This window comes from Neofelis nebulosa, chromosome 7 (assembly GCF_028018385.1).
Source record: "Neofelis nebulosa isolate mNeoNeb1 chromosome 7, mNeoNeb1.pri, whole genome shotgun sequence".
In the NCBI taxonomy this organism is placed as follows: domain Eukaryota; kingdom Metazoa; phylum Chordata; class Mammalia; order Carnivora; family Felidae; genus Neofelis; species Neofelis nebulosa.
The window spans coordinates 54,071,882-54,092,026 of NC_080788.1; the positions used below are offsets into that span (position 1 = coordinate 54,071,882).

General features: G+C 39.8%; 1 protein-coding gene across 2 annotated transcripts in view; it reads left to right on the forward strand.

Annotated features, from left to right (window-relative positions):
* The first annotated feature begins 5,656 nt into the window (after nucleotides 1-5,656).
* Nucleotides 5,657-20,145, forward strand: part of TRPM7 (transient receptor potential cation channel subfamily M member 7) — a 123,810-nt gene continuing 109,321 nt past the window's right edge. For both annotated transcript variants that reach the window (XM_058737744.1, XM_058737745.1), the window contains exon 1: nucleotides 5,657-5,788. In XM_058737744.1, coding sequence (XP_058593727.1) covers nucleotides 5,786-5,788 — 3 coding nt within the window. In that variant the 5' untranslated portion in view covers nucleotides 5,657-5,785. The remainder of the gene's footprint in view (nucleotides 5,789-20,145) is intronic.

A 20,145-nucleotide genomic window follows, 5' to 3' on the forward strand; every position in this document is an offset into this window, starting at 1 on the left:
TTTCCTCATCCCTTGTACATCTTCAAGAACTACTTGAGTGTCCTCCTGACATGGCAGTTGTCCTCCTGACAAGGTGGAAGCCAAAATGTCTTTTATGACCAAGGCTTGGAAGTCTGACACATTGCCATTTCCACTATATTCCATCGGCCACATAGGTCAGTCCTATTCAATATGGGAGATTACACAAGGATGAGAATACCAGCAAGTGAAGAACATTGAGGGCCCCGTTGGAGGTTGGCTACCACAGCGATTATAACATTTATCTTCATTATGAGTTAGGCTTGTATCTATCTCTGTATCTAGATCATTCTCACCCTCCCTTTTTTTTATTATCACTCCACTATGGAGTCTTTTTTAGACATGTTTTTCCTAATTATATCCTTCCCTTCATGAAACTGTAATGTTTATTTATGTACTATGTGTACACCTGTGCTTTATATGTAAAAAGAGTAATATTTTTCACCCCCTGCCCTAAGAATCAGTTTTCACTTCCTTGAAGTAGATAATATCACCCCTTTTGACATTGAGAATGCATGTACTAGACTGACAGCTGAAAACCTGAGGATTGACTGCCTCCAATCTTCCTTCAGGGAAAGAACTAGGGGTGGGGGTGGGAGGGTAGGGGGAAGGGGTAGGTGGTGGTAAACTCTCTCCGGCCCACAGACACTTTCACTCACCCAAAGCAACATCATTTGTCTTGTCTTTCCTAGGAGACACCTGCAATTCTTTGGAATTCAGTTCTTTCTGTTGCCTATGATGACCTCAGTTCTCTGATGAGTTTTAAAAATCATAGTTTTGTGGTTTATTTGCCTTTTTCTCATTAGAATGGATGTGACATTCTCTTGTGGCTTTCTATATTCTAAGAGGAAGTGGGACTCTTCTTTTTCAGTTTCATGGAAATAATCAAAGGGATTTCCATGCACTAAGTTCCCAAGAGTGACTCTTAATGCCTTCTAAGGCAATGTCTGTAGCTTATGGTGTCTCATGGATTTTCTCATTTCGTTTGCGTTGTGTTTGCGGTCATTTGTGTAGCCAACATTTAATGAGCTGCTACTATGTTCTACCGCTGTTCTACATATGAGCTCATTTCAAACTATCCTTGACCGCTCTCTTTTCTCTCACACCCACATCCTGTCTGTCAGGTGATCCTTGGACTCTATCTTCAAAATATAACCAGTTCCTTTAAAAACTAAAAATGGACTTATGAAGAGCCTGCCAATTGCATTTATCTCAGAGAAATGAAGACTTATTTTCATAGAGGAACTTGTACACAAATATTCATAGCAGCTTTGGTTGTAGAGACCCAAATGTCCTTCAAAAGGTAAATGGACAAACTGTGGTCCATCCATGGCATGAGGTACTGTTCGGCAGTGAAAAAGAATAAACTGCTGGTGCAAGCAGCAGCTTGGATGGATCTCCAGGGAATTATGCTTAGTGAGTCTAGCCACAAGGGGATATATATTGCATGATTCCATTTAGAAAAAAATTTTTTTAACGTTTTTATTTATTTTTGAGACAGAGCATGAACGGAGGAGGGGCAGAGAGAGAGGGAGACACAGAATCGGAGCAGGCTCCAGGCTCTGAGCCATCAGCCCAGAGCCCGACGCGGGGCTCGAACTCACAGACCACGAGATCGTGACCTGAGCCGAAGTCAGACATTTAACCGACTGAGCCACCCAGGCGCCCCGCATGATTCCATTTAGGTAACAATTGTGAATGACATAATTATGGGGCTAGAGTTACAGATTGGTGGGTGTCAGAGGTTAGGAGTGAGATGGAAGGGGTGTGGCTGTAAAAGAGGTGACATGAGGGATCTCATGGTGATAGCTGGGCATCTTGATTGTTTGGGTGGTTAGTCCAGGCTACACATGTGACAAAATTGTATAGAGCTACACACAAACATATACACAAATGAGTGCACGTATAACTGGTGAAATCTGCATAAACTCTGTGGATTTTGCCAATGTCAATTTCTTGGTTTTGATATTGTGCTGTGGTTATATGAGATGCTGGGGGGAGGGGAAAGGGATATTGGGGAAATTTATTTGTACTTCTTTGTGCATTTCTTTGCAACTTCCTATAATTCTACAATTATCTCAAAGTAAAACATTTTATTTATTTATTTTATTAAAAAAAATTTTTTTTAACATTTATTTATTTTTGAGACAGAGAGAGACAGAGCATGAGCAGGGGAGGGTCAGAGAGAGAGGGAGACACAGAATCTGAAACAGGCTACAGGCTCTGAGCTGTCAGCCCAGAGCCCGATGCGGGGCTCGAACTCACAGACTGCGAGATCATGACCTGAGCTGAAGTCAGACACCCAAACGACTGAGCCACCCAGGCGCCCCTTGTTTATTTATTTTAATTTTTTAAATGTTTATTTAGTTTTGAGAGAGAGAGAAGAGTGCGAGCTGGGGAGGGGAAGAGAGAGAGGGAGACACAGAATCACAAGTAGGCTCCAGACTCTGAGCTGTCAGTACAGAGCCCAGCGTGGGGCTCCATCTCACACCATGAGGTCATGACCTGAGCCAAAGTCGGATACTTAATCGACTCAGACACCCAGGCACCCAGGTGACCCTTTTATTTATTTATTTTTAAATGTTTATTTATTTTTGAGAGAGACAGAGACAGTGTGCGAGTGGGGGAGGGACAGAGGGAGAGGGAGACAGAATCTGAAGCAGGGTCCAGGTTCTGAGCTGTCAGCTCAGAGCCCAATGCAGGGCTCAAACTGGTGAACCACAAGATCATGACCTGAGCCGAAGTCAGTTGCCCAACTGACTCAGCCACCCAGGTGCCCCAGAAAAACATTCTAAATACACAAATAAAAAATCTAAGAGTTGGTATGGTACCATGCTTTTCCATTTTTTTAAAATCACGTATAACACTTCACTTAGTGCTTTAAAAAGAGTGTAGTAGTAAATGTTTGTTGAATTGTTGCAAATAACTGGGCAAGGATAGGAAGGAGAATCAGTATATGATTCATTGAGAGTGGGAATTAGAGATGTCATTGACCAAAATGGAAACAGAGCCCCTATGGGAAAGAAGTGAGACAGAAAGAGAGCATTTAATGAACATTTTCTTAAATACTGAACACATCCATCTTTATTCATCACTGAACATTAAAGAGGACTATTCTTAATATAGTCTTAGGAACTCAGTATTTTTTTTTTTTTAATGTTTATTTATTGTTGAGAGAGGGAGAGTCCGAGAGGGGGAGGGACAGAAAGAGAGGGGGACAGAGGATCCAAAGTGGGCTCCTCACTGACAGCAGCTAGCCTGATGCAGGGTTTGAACTCATAAACTGTCAGATCATGACCTGAGCCCAAGTCAGATGAGCCACACAGAACCCCCTAAGTACTTTTTTTTTTTTAATTTTTTTTTCAACTTTTTTTTTTTTTTTTTTTGGGACAGAGAGAGACAGAGCATGAACGGGGGAGGGGCAGAGAGAGAGGGAGACACAGAATCGGAAATAGGCTCCAGGCTCCGAGCCATCAGCCCAGAGCCTGACGCGGGGCTCGAACTCACGGACCGTGAGATCGTGACCTGGCTGAAGTCGGACGCTTAACCGACTGCGCCACCCAGGCGCCCCAGTACTTTTTTTTTTTTTTTTTAAAGAATTAACTCGTCCTCCAGAATTGATTACTTACTGCAAATCAGCATGTTGAACTTCAGGGCTTCTGATAACCTGTAAATTAAGGACTTTATTTTCATTAGTTCAATTAAAGATGAATTATATTTCTCATTTCTAACTGTGAACTAAATGCTCCAATTTAGCAAGAGCTCTGGAGATCAAGTGCCATGGAGCTATTATTACCTTTCTACATCATCCAAGCAAGGGATGAAGCATTTGTGGGTGCAAAAAAGGGCCAGAGTCACGGAGACTGAGGAAAACAAAGCACTCTCATCTCACTGTATTTTGATTTTCTGGTTTTTCTCCACTTTCTAGATTATAAACTTGATTCAGGCAGTAAGTGAGTAGGCCCAGCTGACATCTAGAAAATAAACATTTATTGAATGTATGCATAAATTAGCCAAAATCCCTGCCCCAAGCGGCTGATAATCTAGTAGGAAAGGTATGACACATATGAGTGTTTGTTTGTTTTTTTTTAAACCTTGGTCCTGCTGGACCTGCCAGATGGGGAAGGAATACACAGTACTTGAAGACTGCTCACAAGAACTGCCAAAGCGTATTAGGTAAAACAATGGGCAGATTAATTCTGTTGAAGATTATGTTCATAATACATAACATACATATATAAACATGATCATAATGTTTAAGTTATAGTTATGCTGAGTGAAAGGAGCCAGACCAAAAAAAAGGTACATGTTGTATGATTCCATTATATAAAACCATGAAATATGCAAACGAATCTATAGTTACAAACTGCGGAGGAACCTTGAGGGGTAATGAGTTTGTTCACTGGCTTGTCATAGTGATTTCGTAAGTGCATACATATGTCAACACTTGCCCAAATGTACATTTAAATATGTGTAGGTTAGGGGCGCCTGGGTGGCGCAGTCGGTTAAGCGTCCGACTTCAGCCAGGTCACGATCTTGCGGTCCGTGAGTTCGAGCCCCGCGTCAGGCTCTGGGCTGATGGCTCGGAGCCTGGAGCATGTTTCCGATTCTGTGTCTCCCTCTCTCTCTGCCCCTCCCCCGTTCATGCTCTGTCTCTCTCTGTCCCAAAAATAAATAAAAAACGTTGAAAAAAAAATAAATAAATATGTGTAGGTTATTGTATGTCAATTATTCCTCAATAAAGCTGTTTTTAAAAAAGAGGTGTGATAAAATCAGGTAATAGAGGATCAGATGGACCAATTTTTTCCTCGGGAGAAGAATCATGTGTAAAAAACAACTTAGTAAACTATCGATAATTGTCAAACCTTGGCTGGTGTGTTAGCAAAGGAAAAGAAAAGGCAGAGAGGTATTAGACCCAGGAGCAACCTGCAGTCTTTGGTTAAGGCACGTGCTGTATGAGTTGTCTGTGGGCGACATCTCCGGAGGGAAAGGATGCAGCCCACAGTTAAATATGGGAGAATTTTTTCTGGCAGAAACAGGGTAAATTGGAGAGAGAACATGATTTGGCATTTTGGACGAGGAGAGTAAGGCCCCTGTCTAACGCAAAGGGAAGGGGCTCGGAAACGCAGCAGAGCACAGGCAGTGGCCAAGCCCTGTTAGCGCAGGGGGGGAGGCCAGGCCCCGCTAGCGGTGATGAGACTACGCCGCAACTCCAGGCAGGATCCCGGAGGCCCAGAACCTTAATCCTCCACTATTGCTTCCTTCAGTTCCATCCCGGGAGGGGACACAGATGTTTGTGCGAGTCCCGCCCAAGTATACACTGGAGACCCTGGGAGAACAGCCGACCCTTCCCGGGAAACCCACAGCGCTGGAGCTAGAAGCTCCCGTGCCCAACGCGTGCGCGCGGCGCGCAGAGAGGCAGTCTGGAAGTGAGGGAGCGCGCGCCCTTCACGTGACCCAGCCCGCGGGCGGCGACGCACACGACGCGCCCCTCACGTGGTCTGTCTTCAGCCCCGTCGCCGGCGGAGGCGGGCGCGGGCGCGTCCCTGTGGCCAGTCCCCCGGAGGAGTTGGTCGCACAATTATGAAAGACTCAGCTTCTGCTGCTAGTGCCGGAGCTGAGTTAGTTCTGAGAAGGTTTCCCTGGGCTGTCCTCGTCCGGCGGCCTCTGCTGCCGCCTCCGGAGACGCTTCCCGATAGATGGCTACAGGCCGCGGAGGAGGAGGAGGTGGAGTTGCTGCCCTTCCGGAGTCCGCCCCGTGAGGAGAATGGTACTGGACCCACGCAGGCCCCGGCGGGGGAATAGTCCTGGGGGTTGCGGAAGGGAGGGGGGGGGGGGACCCGACCGGCCAGTGTGTGTCCGGGGCCATGCTGCCTGGGGCTAAGGAACCCCTATTGCCTTCCGGACTTGCCCCGGCGGGACAGGAGTTCAGTTCGTTCGGGGGTGAGGGGCAGGAAGCAGGTAGCAAATCTCGCCCGACGGCTCGCCGCGGGAATCCCCACAGCGGAGCCCTGGCTCCGACCAGGGACCGCTCGAGGCGGCAGAAGCGCGAGCCAGGGAGTACCTGGATGAGCAGAGCGGCCGCAGCGCGCCAGACGCAGGGCTCAACCTCCGCATCTCCCGGGAGCGCCTTCCTCCTGGCGCCAGTTGCTAGCAGATAAGGGAGCCAAATGCTCTGCTAAAGTTCTGCTTGGAAAGGGAAGGAGGGCTGGGAGGGAACAAAAAAGGGATAGAGGACGCGGGATTGGAACTGTGCCTTGTTTGCTGCGCAGTAGATACTCCACAGGTACGTTTCCCTTTTGGAGCCAAAGAGGAGGGGTTTGACGGTATTGACGGTGGATCTGGTTTGCAGTTTTCTTTAGCAAGAATTAAACATTTTTATTGGGGGGCGCTGCTGGAGGTATCGAGGCGATGTGTTGTCTGGATTTATATCTAACAACCCCATCTGTTGCTCTAGAGAAGGGTTAGTTGTGTTTTAAACCTACGGTGCAGAGTGGCGAGAGGGATGCGGTGCATTGCAGCTTTCGTTAGAGCCTGTTGTTGTTGTTGTTGTTGTTGTTGTTGTTGTTGTTGTTAAGGCCAGGGATCAAATTTGAAGATTTTTTACGAAGAAAGTAATTTACAGGGACTTGAAGAGCGAGGTGTTTTTCTGGTCAGTACTTGAACTTGTTGGTTTCGTGCAAACAACTCTCCCTCTGCTGGAGTCTGGCAGGTTTACTTTTCAGCAGAAGTTAATTTAGGTGCCATACAAAAGTGAAACCACGAATATAGTTATACTTTGAATAAATAATGCACCTTACACTGTTTTCCACCTTCTTTGGTAATGTAAAGTCAATAAAAACGTCGTTTTACTTTTTTTCCTAATTTTGAAAGAAGGGTTTAAGTTTCTTTACTGATGCCAGATTTTTTAACTTGTTACTTACATGGATTTTTAAGAGAATATGTTTTGGGGGGGGGTTGAATGAGAGTTCCTTTTGTATGAAAAAAAGCAAACCATTAGTTCTGAATCTTCGGTGATGTGTCTAGTTTTTCTTTTTATGGTAAATAGTATAAATTTGAACATTATCATTTCAGTATCTTAAAAAACATTTAGATACCTTAGAAAATGGAAATTGAGATGATTCATCACCTTCAAAGGCATTGTTTCCTAATATTTTATTCATACAACCAGACACCTTTGTTTCTAATGACTTTCTAGTGAAAATTTATAATTTCTTAGTCTTACCTTAGATGCTCTTCTCAAACTCAGCCTCTTAATGTCTTGTTTGCATGCTTTGAAACCCAGCTTCCAAAAATTAAGATGTGGTCTGAGTTTCTCCTTTTCCTGCTCTCTTTCCATTTATGTCCAGTCTTTTTATAGCAGATGTGCTCCCCCAGACGGTATGTTGGTATACATAAGTTGTGCACCATCCTTGGCACATAACGTGAACTCATTGTTGGTTGTACATGCTAACATTCCTGTTGATTTTACAGAGAGAAATTCTCACTTTAAAAATTTGAAATTTAGGATCTGATTTTAGTTTTTACATACTTGAGTCCTGACTGCTATTGAGTTCTGGAATTTTTTTTCTTTTTAAATTTCCAATTAAATTATAGTGAAAACTGAAAACTGAGGTTGTCCAATAATAATCTGTTGAGCCCCCTCAAATTTTAGGTCAGCACTGTGACCTGAAAATTCACTGAAGTATCTTGTATCTACACTGTATAATTCTTACTGTAAATTCTTATTTAAAAAAATTTTTTTTAACCTTTATTTATTTTTGAGACAGAGAGAGACAGAGCATGAACGGGGGAGGGGCAGAGAGAGGGAGACACAGAATCTGAAACAGGCTCCAGGCTCTGAGCGGTCAGCACAGAGCCCGACGCGGGGCTCGAACCCACAGACGGCAAGACCATGACCTGAGCTGAAGTCAGACGCTTAACCGACTGAGCCACCAAGGTGCCCCTGTAAATTCTTATTTAAAGCATTTGTTTCTTTCTGGTAATCAGTTTCTTCTTTGACACTAAAAGAAAGCATACAAAATTTTTCTGCATTTTAAAAAGCTTTAAAACTAATAGCTAACCATAAAATAATATAAAACAAAATACCAAGAAACACAAGTTAAAAACCTGGAGTGGAATCAAATTTTGTACAAAATTATCTGCCGTGGCTATTGGAAATAATTTGTTTTATTCATTTGGTAATCGCTTATTTAGTGGGTAATATATTCCAAGCACTGTCATAGGCACTGGAGCGGCAAATATGTGCTAGACAAGTTTTCCACTTTCAAACAGCTTACATTCTAGTTATTTATAAAAGATCTAGTTGTCAGTGGAAGGTGCATACATCATAAACAGTGTCTACTGTATTGCACACACTGTGATACCTTAATAGTTTTGAAGGCAGTACAGATAGGCAAAAACTAGGAGGATAGTGTGATACCATTGCATAGATTACTTTGAAAATACGGGGTAATCAAGGAGAGAAAGGAAAGTCTGGGTGGGTTTGCCCAAAAGCTGATAGTACTAGAGCCTTGTAGAGGCAGTAGGAATTGGAATTAAACTGGAGATAGAAGGGGCATTGAATTGGTGGTTTTAGTCCAAGGGAATTGAGGGTTAGAGGGAAGAAAATCCTTAGTTTATTCAGGGAACTACTGTACAAATACTCTATGTAGATATGAATGAGTGGAGTATGGGATGCTGGTGGGAGTATTCTAGAGACAGACAAGGACCAGATTTCTGAGGGCAATGTATGTCATGTGAAGAAGTTTGGATTTCATGCTGGAGATGTATGGGATCCACTTAAGGAAACAATATGGAAGGTGAATGGTGTGTGTTTAAATTGAAAAGAGAGACCCATGAGGAGGCAGTAGCAAGACTCCGACCAAATGTCAATGGTTTGAAATGAAGTAGTAGAAGATGGAACAGATTGAGATGTTTAGGAGATAGAATATTCAGAACTTGGTTACTTTGCGGAGTAAAGTATGTGTGTATTGGCAAATGTCAGTAATAAGAACGCGACATAAAATGAAAATGTGTTATAGTTGAAGTCATTACTTAAAATATGCAAATTAATACTCAAAGGCAGTACTTAAAATGTACATTTTTGGTTTTGATTTTTATAAAAGTCTGTTGACGCACAAGCACTTGCAAAAGTTTGAGAGTTCCACCAATCAGATATTTTTGGTCTAGTGCTCTGATATTCTCTCTCTCTTTAACATTCTAATATGGAATATTTCACACATACAGAAATGTGATAGGAAAATCAATCACCATATATCAATGACAGTTTTGACAGTTTGAAATGTGTATTTTGTTTCCTCTATTATCACTCCCATTCCCCCTTAAATAGGATCACTTAAAAGCAAATCTTGGACATATCTATAAATGCTTCATTCTGTGTATCTCTAAAAAGATAAGGACTCTTAATACATCCATAGTACTATTAACACACCTGGAAAATGAGCAATTCTTTAATATAATTAAATATTCAGCTTATTTCCCTGATTGGTTCATGTTTTTCTTCAGTTGGCTTGTTTAATTCAGAATCCAAAGAATTCCATATAGCATTTGGTTGATAAATAAGTCTTTCAGTCTCTAGTAACCCCTCCTTTTTTTTTTTTTTTTTTTTTGGTCTTATCACTTACCATTTATTTAATAAGAAAAATCCAGATCATTTGTCCTGTAGAATTTCCCACAGCTTGGATTTTGTTCGATACATCCATACAGTGTGATGTAACTTGTTTCTCTATTTCCTGTGCTTAATCTAAAGACTTGATCAGATTGTGGTATGATATTTTGGCAAGAGTGCTTCACAGATCGTGCTATGTATCTTGTATTGCATCACATTAAGAAGCACATGCTTTCTGATTGTTTTTCTTTTTTCTTTTTTCTTTTCTTTTCTTTCTCTTGTTAGGATTGATCAGTGGGTTTGGTGGTGTTAGCTGCCTGATCAGTTGTGAATTTCTTGGTTAGACACTTACATAGTTTTAGTAGTAGCCATTGATGATTATTGCTATTGATCTGTTATTTCTTTCTAGGTTTTTCTTTTTTCTTATTTTTTGTAGTAACCTTTCAGTATATGATTACATTTTAGTTTCTTTTCTTTCTTTTTTTCTCTTTCTTTCTTTCTTTCCTTCTTTCTTTCTTTCTCTTCCTTTCCTTCTTTCTTTCTGACTTCCTTCCTTCCTTCCTTTCACAACTGCTTCTTAAATGCTTGCTTTAAATTTGGTACCTGGAGGTACCCAAATTCAGAGTAGTTGAGATTGGTTTAGAATGAGCATTATTTGGCTATCTGTAGGGATATTAACTGAGTCACTTAATGTGTGTTAATATAAAAGAACTTAGATATATGTCATTTTTATTTTTTTTAAGTTTACTTACTTATTTTGAGAAAGAGCAAGCAAGGGAGGGTTAGAGAGAGAGGAAGAGAGAGAATCCCAAGCAGGCTGCATGCTCAGCCTGGAGCCCAACACAGGGCATGATCTCACTATGGCACGATCACGACCGGAGCCACCATCAAGAGTTGGGACGCTTTTGATGTATGGTGGTAGGCAGTTTTTTTGAAGTTGGTAGACTTGGCTCTTCACATAAGCATCTCTGCCAAATCATACTCTTTTAGGAGCACTGCTGTTACCCTCTCTGTCTGTAAAAAGAAGATGATAATCTTTACTTGATATCAGGAGAATACTAGGATTAAAGTTTGTGAGACACTATTTGTCCCTCTTTGCATCATGAAAAAATGTTACTAAACACCTCAACTATCTAGCTACCAGACTGCTGGAAACCACTACTTTTAGAAACCCAGCTCCTCATGGAAAAACACTTTTGAGCCACATCATTATTAGGAATATAGCAACCTGAGCCCACAGTTCACTGATTGAAAAATATGTGCAAAGTGAAAGTTAGTAGGCTTAGTTACCTATTTTCCTCTGACAATTTGGTAGTATGCTGGGAATGAATAGAAGGAAAGTTATCTGAGAAGCAGATTATTACTGTAAGGAGATTGGATAAACATTAACTAGACTAGAATTATAGGTCTATAAATTACCCTTGGGTATATAAACCAGTGGTCTTCCTTGTCTTTAAGAGTATAATTTACAATACCTAATACCCAGAAGGTACTCTTGATTTAGAAACGTGTGTAACAGGCTTTAGACCGATTTTCATAATATTAGCTAACATGTAGTAGCATTTAGCTGTGGTCATTGTTCTAAATGTTTTACATATATTATTGCATGTTATTACTCTCAAAAAAAATTCTTGAAGTAGGCACTTTTTCTCCATTATTTATGGAAGGAACAGAGAGGCAAAATCACTCAACCAAAGGTCATTAGGCCAGTAAGTGGTACAGTAGATAATTGACTCACCAAATTATGCACTTGGAGAAGGACCTTGATACTCAGAGACATGTATATTTGTGAGATCTAAGATGGCAAGTGTTATGTTAATTAAAAAGTTAAGGTCATTTTTTTTAATATTAAAAAATTTTTTTTAAAGTTTATTTATTTTGAGAGAGAAAACGCACGAGCAAGGTAGGGACAGAGGGAGAGAGAGAGAGAGAGAGAGAGAGAGAGAATGAGAATCCCAAGCAGGCTCTGCACTGTCATTGCAGAGCCTGATGTGGGGCTTGAACTCACAAACCATGAGACCATGATCTAAGTGGAAGTCAGGAGTTGGATGCTTAACTGACTGAGTCACCCAGGTACTTCAAAAGTTAAGGTCATGAAGAATGTGTTACCTTAAAAAAATTTATTTACCATATTTTTTCTTCATATGCTGTAAAACTTAGAATTTTCTTTATTACCAAATTTCTATGTAATATCCTTAAGATAAATTATTCAGAATTCAGTTGTATGCATCATATACATTGTATACATTGTCGAAGTGCAGAGATTTACTAGTCAGAAGGAATCCTTAGTAGATTGGAAATTCCTTAAGTAGATTTCTGTGATGGGTAGAACTCTTTCATAAAAACTGTGAAAATCTAACATAAGTGTATTAACAAATACTCAGAGATAGAGAATAGATTGGTAGGGTTTACTCACAATATGAAGGCTGGAGTTGTGTAATAGAGAATGTCCTAATGTTTTCTTTAGATTTGTCTTTTTCAGATTAACTTTTGTGGCATCATCTGAAAGTATATCAGTGGTCATTGAATTAGATTAATGTGATGGATCCATTTAATTCAACAGATTCTGTTGCTTTGGCAAAAATATTAGGTAACAAGGAGACAGGAATAAAAGTGAAGAATTTAAATTGTACTGTTTGATTACAGGTACATAATATTTTTAAATAAATGTATATAATTTGAATTCTTTGGTAATTGTTTTTTGTTGTGGAATTCAGATCGATAAAAGTGTGATCGTAATGTAATAGCAGTCTATGTACTTACCGCCCAGCTTGAGAAATAAAATATTGGAGGTAAAATTGAAACTTCCAAGTACTTCATCAAAATCCCATTCCACTTTCCACTTCTGCAGACATAACTATCTCCTGTTGTTCCTTTGCTTGCTTTTTGTAGTTGTAAATATATATTATATATCTTATATATGTTGTATATATGTAGTATTGTCTCTCTCTGTATTATAGAATTATAACACATAGTAGTTCCTGGTAGTTTTATATATATGTAATTACGTACATCTTTTTATGGACTTTTTAAAAAAAATTTTTTTTAACATTTATTTAGAGCATGAGCAGGGGAAGGGGACAGAGAGACACACACACAGAATCTGAGGCAGCCTTCAGGCTCTGAGCTGTTAGCACAGAGCCCACTGTGGGACTCGAACTCATGAACTGCAAGACCATGACCTGAGCTGAAGTTGGATGCTCAACTGACTGAGCCACCCAGGTGCCCCTTTATGGACTTTAAAAAAAAATTTTTTTTAAGTCTGTATTTATTTTTGAGAGAAAGAGAGAAACAGTGTGTGAGCAGGGGAGGGGCAGAGAGAGAGGGACACACAGAATCTGAAGCAGGCTCCAGGCTTTGAGCTGACAGCACAAAGCCTGATGCGGGGCTTGAACCCAACAGACAGTGAGATCATGACCTGAGCCGAAGTCAGAGGCCCAGCCAACTGAGCTACCCAGGTGCCCCATGGAATTTGTTTGTTTTTTAAATCAACATTAGGTTTTGGAGGTTTATTCATATTAATGATACAGGTAAGGTCTAGTTCACCACTTTCATTTTGTTTTTATTTACTTTTTTTTTTATCTTTGTTCTCATTCAAAGTTAACATTACTACTTCTCTGTAAGATATCCTCCCCGTGCATGCTCAGAGCAGCTTTTTAGTTTACCTCTTTTAACTGCTGTTTACTATTCCATTATAGAATATAGTATCTGTCCATTTTACTGTTGTTTGGCATTTGGGTTTTTTTTTTTTTTTTTTTTTTTTTTTTTTACAAATAATGGTGCATGTATGTATCATCTAATGTAATGTACAAGTGTGAGAATTTTTCTAAGATGCATATATCTAGAAGTAGAATTGGTAAATCGTAGGGTGGGTGCATTTTCAACTTTAGAGATAATTGCCAAAGTGTTGACCAAAGTAGTTGTGTGGTTTATACTCCCTATAAAGTATATGAGAATTTCCAATTCTGCCAACATCTTTGCCACACTTCATTGATTAGGTTCTTTTATTTTGCCAGACTCATGAATGTGAAGTAGTTCCTCATTGTTTTAATTTGCATGTTACTGACCACTAATACTGAGTATTATTTCAGGTTATGAGTTTTTGGCTATGGTTTACTTGTCTCTGATGAATTGCCTATTTATAGTCTTTGCTCATTTTTCTATTGGATTATTTTTTTCTTATTTACTTGTAGAAGTTCTTTATGTATTCTGCATATTTTTGGGTGGTACTTTATGGCTACAAATATCTTTTCTAGCCTGTAGAAAAGGCTAGTAGAGTAAAAATTTCTTAACTTTTTACTTGGTTAATGGTAAGCTATTTACTTATTTTAGGTTGTTGATGTACATTTTTTTTAATGTTTATATTTTAAAAAAATTTTAACGTTTATTCATTTTTTTTTTTGAGGGAGTGAGTGGGGGAGGGGCAGTGAGAGAGGGAGACACAGAATCAGAATCTGAAGCAGGCTCCAGGCTCAGAACTGTCAGCACAGAGCCCAATGCAGAGCTAGAAGTCACAGACCACAATATCATGACCTGAGCCGAAGTCAGATGCCCAACCAACTGAGCCACCCAGGCGACCCAGATGTTTATTATTTTTGAGAGAGAGAGAGAGATGGGGGGACCAAGCGCAATGGTGAAGGGACACAGAGAGAGGGAGACACAGAATCTGAAGCAGTCTGAAGCAGGCTCCAGGCTCTGAGCCGTCAGCACGGAGCCTGACGTTGGCTTGAACCCACCAACCACAAGACCATGACCTAACCTGGAGTCAGATGCTCAACTGACTGAGCCACCCAGGTGCCCTGATGTACATTGGTTTTTAATGTTAGTGTTATAATTTATCTGTATTTTCTCCTTTTTTAAAAAAAAAAAGTTTATTTAAATAATTTCTTCACTCAATGGGGGGCTCAAACTCACAGCTCTGAGACCAAGAGTCTCATGCTCTTCCAACTGAGCCAGCCAGGTGCCCGTATCAGTATTTTCTTTATAGCATGTGCCTTTTTTTTTCCTGAGGTCATAAAGTTATTCTATTTTTTTTTTTTTGGTAGAAATTTTAAAGTTTTGCTTCTCACATTTTGACTTTAATCCATGTAGTATTCATTTTTTTTTTTAATTTTTTTTCAACGTTTTTTATTTATTTTTGGGACAGAGAGAGACAGAGCATGAACGGGGGAGAGGCAGAGAGAGAGGGAGACACAGAATCGGAAACAGGCTCCAGGCTCCGAGCCATCAGCCCAGAGCCTGACGCGGGGCTCGAACTCACGGACCGTGAGATCGTGACCTGGCTGAAGTCGGACGCTTAACTGACTGCGCCACCCAGGCGCCCCCATGTAGTATTCATTTTTGGATTTAGTGTGATAGTTCATATACACAGAATAAATCATATCTTCCCCTAATTCATATTGTTCTCTCCATCACACAACAAAAGTTTCCTTCAAGGTAAGTTTTTGTTTCCAAGCAACTTGTTCCATTGTTCTGTTTGTCTGTTCCTGTGTCGGTATATTTATTTTGTTTTTTTAGCACTCTTAGGTGTCTAGGTAAAATAACTTAGCATAAACAATTAAAAATGTGAAGGCACCTGGGTGGCTCAGTTGGTTGAGCATCCAGCTCTTGCTTTCAGCTCAGGTCATGAACCCAGGGTTGTGGGATTGAGCCCCATGTCAGGCTCTGTGCTGAGTGTGGAGCCTAGTTGAGATTTTCTCTGCTCCCTCTCCCTCTGCCCTTCTTCCCCATTCGTGCTCTCTCTCGCTCTCTTTAAAAAAAATAACAAAAAATTAAAAGTTTTTTTGGCCAACATGCTTATTTTTTTTTTTAAGTTCATGGGGGTGATGGGCAGTGGTGGCCGAAAGAAAGGAAGAGAGAGAGAATCCCAGGCAGGCTCCTCACACTGTCAGTGCAAAGCCCCATATGGGCTCAAACCCACAAACCATGATATTATGTCCTGAGCTGAAGTTCGATGCTTAACCAACTGAGCCATCCAGGTGGCCCTTGGCCAACATGCTTATTATCTTTTTTATCTTGATGAGTGTCGATCCCTTTTCATTTTATTAATAATTCTTTATATTAAAATGAATTACTCTAGGTAAGACTCTTTCTAGAATACATAAGGAAAAAATTACTACTCTTTGAGCTAGATTCAGGTTGGCCACATTTTAGACTCAATTGTGCCTTGTCTTCATTTATTTAGTACCGTAGACTCCCAAGATATAGCATGATGGCAACTGCTCACAGTTCTTCATCAAACATTTTCTGTTCCATAAGTCTAGGGTAATATTGGACTGTTAAACAACCAGAGTAGCAATCTCCATGAGGTCAGCAGGAAAGCAAAATAGAAAATAAGGTTGGATGTAATAAGACTCTCTTTACAAACATAGTTATAGTCGGAATTTGATTCAGTTTAATTTTTTTAATATATAAAACTTCAACTGTTTGTTATTCCACAGAGACTTTTCAGTAGTGTCTTTAAGATCCTCTCAGAGAATTCACATCTGAATTACCAGTGATACCTAATTATTAGTGAATTAGTTAAGTAGTTGGCAGCCAATTAAGAATAAGAGCAGAACTCTAGAGTAACGGCCTTTAAGAATGCCAGCAGGTCAAATGAGTTGGGCTCTAGATAGAGGGAGAAAGATAGAGGAAGTCAGAGTGCCAGCCTATTTCAACATTTTGCTTTAGGCTAGCCTTAATTTTTCTTTGTCACTGTCTGTGCCATTGTTGGCAAGCATATTGACCTGTGTACAAATTTTTCACATAACTCAATTTCTAGGTCTGTAACGTCATTTAATTTTTAAGTATATGCATTTTATTAATATGTAAACCCCTTTTTAATTTTTTTTTGAGTGTGGGTCACATTTTCCTATTTTTTCTTAAGTCTAGTCGTTTTGAATTGTGTAATAGACACTGTGAATGTTACCTTTTAGACTCCTGAGTTCTGTTATACCCCTTCTGAAGACTTGATTCTTTTTAAAGTAGTTGTTATGAACTCAGTGTTTGTGCCACTCTCCCCTAAATTCTTTGTTAAAGCCCTAACCTCCAGTGTGATGGCATTTGGACATGGGGTCTTTGGGAGGTAATTAGGGTTAGATGAGGTCATGAGGGTAAGGCCCTTATAAGAAGAGACACCAGAGAGCTTGCCCTGTACCATGTGAAGACACAGTGAGAAGATAGTTGTCTGCAGCCCAAGGAGAGAGTCTTTATCAGACACGGACCCTGTTGGAACCTTGATTGATGTTGGATTACAGTTTCTATAACTGTGAGAAAGTGAATTTTGGTTGCTTAAGCCACCTAGCTTATGGTATTTGTTATGGCACTCAGAATAGATTAAGATAGTAGTTGATTTACTTGACTGTACTCAGATTCCATACTCTGTCTCATGGTGGGCAGCCAAAGTGTCCGTTCAGTTCTTTTATTCTTAATTGGGCTGCTTGGAGTCTGTACTGTGTATACATTTTTCATGGGTCGGCCATAGGTTGGGGCACCCTTTATGTGACTTTCTCCTTTGAAGGACTTTTCCCATTGCTTTCCAACTGCTTTTGTCACCTTGAGCTTGATATTTTGTTTTTTTTAAGCCAGTAAGACTCTGGGATTTCTATTGGAGTCTTAGCTGTTCAGTAGGTATGGAGTGGGGCCTGTTACCAGAAAAGCCTTAAAAACTGGAAAACTCATTCAGTGCTGTCCTTTCATTTTTAATAGACTCCATTCAATTTCTGCCTGCTTTTGGGTCTTTAGTATGTAAACTAGTTGGTTTTTTTTTTGTTTGTTTGCTTGTTTTTGTTTTTATTTTGTCCAAAGTTTATGGCTGTTATTTGTGGGAGGGTTAGTCTGCTAGAGCTAACATAGCTAGCAGCTCCTTTTTAATATTAATATATAGAATCATAGAGTGTATTTAGTTTTAAAAGTAGATTGATTTCCAATTGTTATCTTGAAGTAGAAAAAAGCAGTCTTTAATTTTTTCCCCCAATTTTTACCATTAGCATGTAGGTGGGAAGGAGATATGCTGGTACTAATTTATGGAGACAGTGGATGAGGTTAGAGGGTTTATTTATAATGTATGTGTGCCCCTTATTGCTGGTAGACAGGAAGAATTTATAACTTAAGGAATTTTGAAGCATTGTTGAGATTTGATAGTGTGTTAGGCATTCTGCTGAAACGCCTTGCGTGGATCATTTTGTTTTATCTTCAGAGCGACATTATAAGATAGGTATTGTTATTAGGTTACAACGTCAGAAACTTGCCTAAGGTTGCATGGATAGTAAACAACAAAGCTATAATTCTAACTCCAGTTACTCAGACTCCAGAATTTCTGCTCTTTCACTACTGAAGATCACGAAGTGATTTTTAAGTTAATTTCTAGTGCTAACATTCTGTGATTATAGTTAGTTTTTACTTTACCTAAAACATTTAAGTTTAGGAATTTTCTGGTTTGTGTTCATAGTGTGCCACCTCTTGGTAAAATTCAGTAATGCAGCCCAGCAAAACAAGGAGAAGAGAAGTATAAAAATAGAAATAAATATATGTTTAAAATCCATGCACATTTCATTGGGTATGTGATGGCAGGGAAGAAACTCAGAATTCCAAAACTTGCATAAACCTATCGTTGGGAGGGATTTATAACCATCACCTGGGGGTATGTGACTCTCAGGTGTATGAGGCCAGTCCCTAATGTAATAAATGAGGGCCATGCACAGGAATGCTTTGTGTGGAGAGCATATATTTACATTTGACAGCTACACAAAGTGAGAAGACCGCAAGCCCTTGAAATAGAATTGGTGAATATTAAAGTTAGGGGAAGCTATAAGAGATAGTCTTGAAACATGCTAATGTCATTGATGTCCCTACAGACACAAAATTTGGTAAAAATTTGTGAGCATCAAGAGTGACACGATTTAAGTTACTTAGTAAACAGTTTCACTAAAGTTTTGGATGGATATGCCAATTAGAAACTACTATGGAAAGTTTGAGGTTTTGAAAGGACAGCACTGGCTGTTTATTTTTTTATTTTTTATTTTTTTTTATTTCAGAGAGAGAAAGAGTGTGTGCATGAGTGGGGGAGAGGGAGAGAGAGAATCTTAAGCAGATTCCATGTTGAGTGTGGAACCGACGTGGGGCTCGATCCCCATGTCCCTGGGATGACCTGAGCCCAAATCAAGAGTGGTCTTTCAACCAACTGAGCTACCCAGGTGCCCCTGGCTATCTGTTTAGAAAAAGAATGATAAAATGAAACTAATTTGTGAGCAAGATTTGTGTTGTGTCCTAAAATTCAGTAGCACTCCTATTTTGAGTAGTTACAAAATGAATACTAAAAGTGGCTGAAGTGTCTTAGGTTGATGGTGATTGGAAAAGACCATTATTTCTGGAAAAAAACTAGTATATGTACTCAAAGTACTAGATTTTTTTGCTCAGTGATGTTTAGGGTTTATTGTTTTATATATATACAATTTGTATATGATTTATTGTATTTTTTTATTTATTTCATTTATTTTATTTATATAGGACTTATATATGATTTATATATATTTATAGATGATACAATATCTATAAATATATGATTATTTTAAGTGTTTTTTTCTTTTGAAATTCCTACAGGAAAAATAACTTTGTTAATGAACATTTAAAATTCTTCAGTCCCACCTTTTTTTCTTCCCCCTCATTGAAAAGCAACTCTTAATACGAGGATCTATTGGGATTGTAGAACTGGGTAGAAGGGATATTAATGTCCAAGAAACACTGTAGGAGAATAATTTGAAGGGCTTGGCACATGCTTTTTGGATTGAATGGACTCAGTAGGAATGTGTAAGTCCATATTTTTGTGGGATTCAGAGTATAGCTTGGTATACTATGCCATGTGGGCCAAATGTGGCCAAGGCCTGTTTTGTATGGCTTTGAGGTAAGAATGGTTCTTACGTTAAAAAAAAATTTTTTTTAATGTTTATTTTTGAGAGACAGAGTGCAAGTGGGGGAGGGGCAGAGAGAGAGGGAGACACAGAATCTGAAGCTGGCTCCAGGCTCTGAGCTATAAGCATCAAGCCTGACACGGAGCTTAAACTCGTGAATGGTGAGATCATGACCTGAGCCCAAGTCAGATGCTTAACTGACTGAGCCACCCAGGCGCCCCAGTTTTTACATTTTTTAAAGTTTAAAAAACAAAACAATATATGACAGATACAGTATGTGGTCTAAAAGCCTAAAACATTTACCATCACTATTTGCTGATGCCCCATTTAGAGTATAGCCATACTTCTCTAAGTCTGAAATTGAAGGGGGGCGCCTGGGTGGCGCAGTCGGTTAAGCGTCCGACTTCAGCCAGGTCACGATCTCGCGGTCCGTGAGTTCGAGCCCCGCGTCAGGCTCTGGGCTGATGGCTCGGAGCCTGGAGCCTGTTTCCGATTCTGTGTCTCCCTCTCTCTCTGCCCCTCCCCTGTTCATGCTCTGTCTCTCTCTGTCCCAAAAATAAATAAAAAAAAAAAAAACGTTGAAATTGAAGGAACATCAGTTTAAGAGAAGAGGTGTTCATTAGGGAC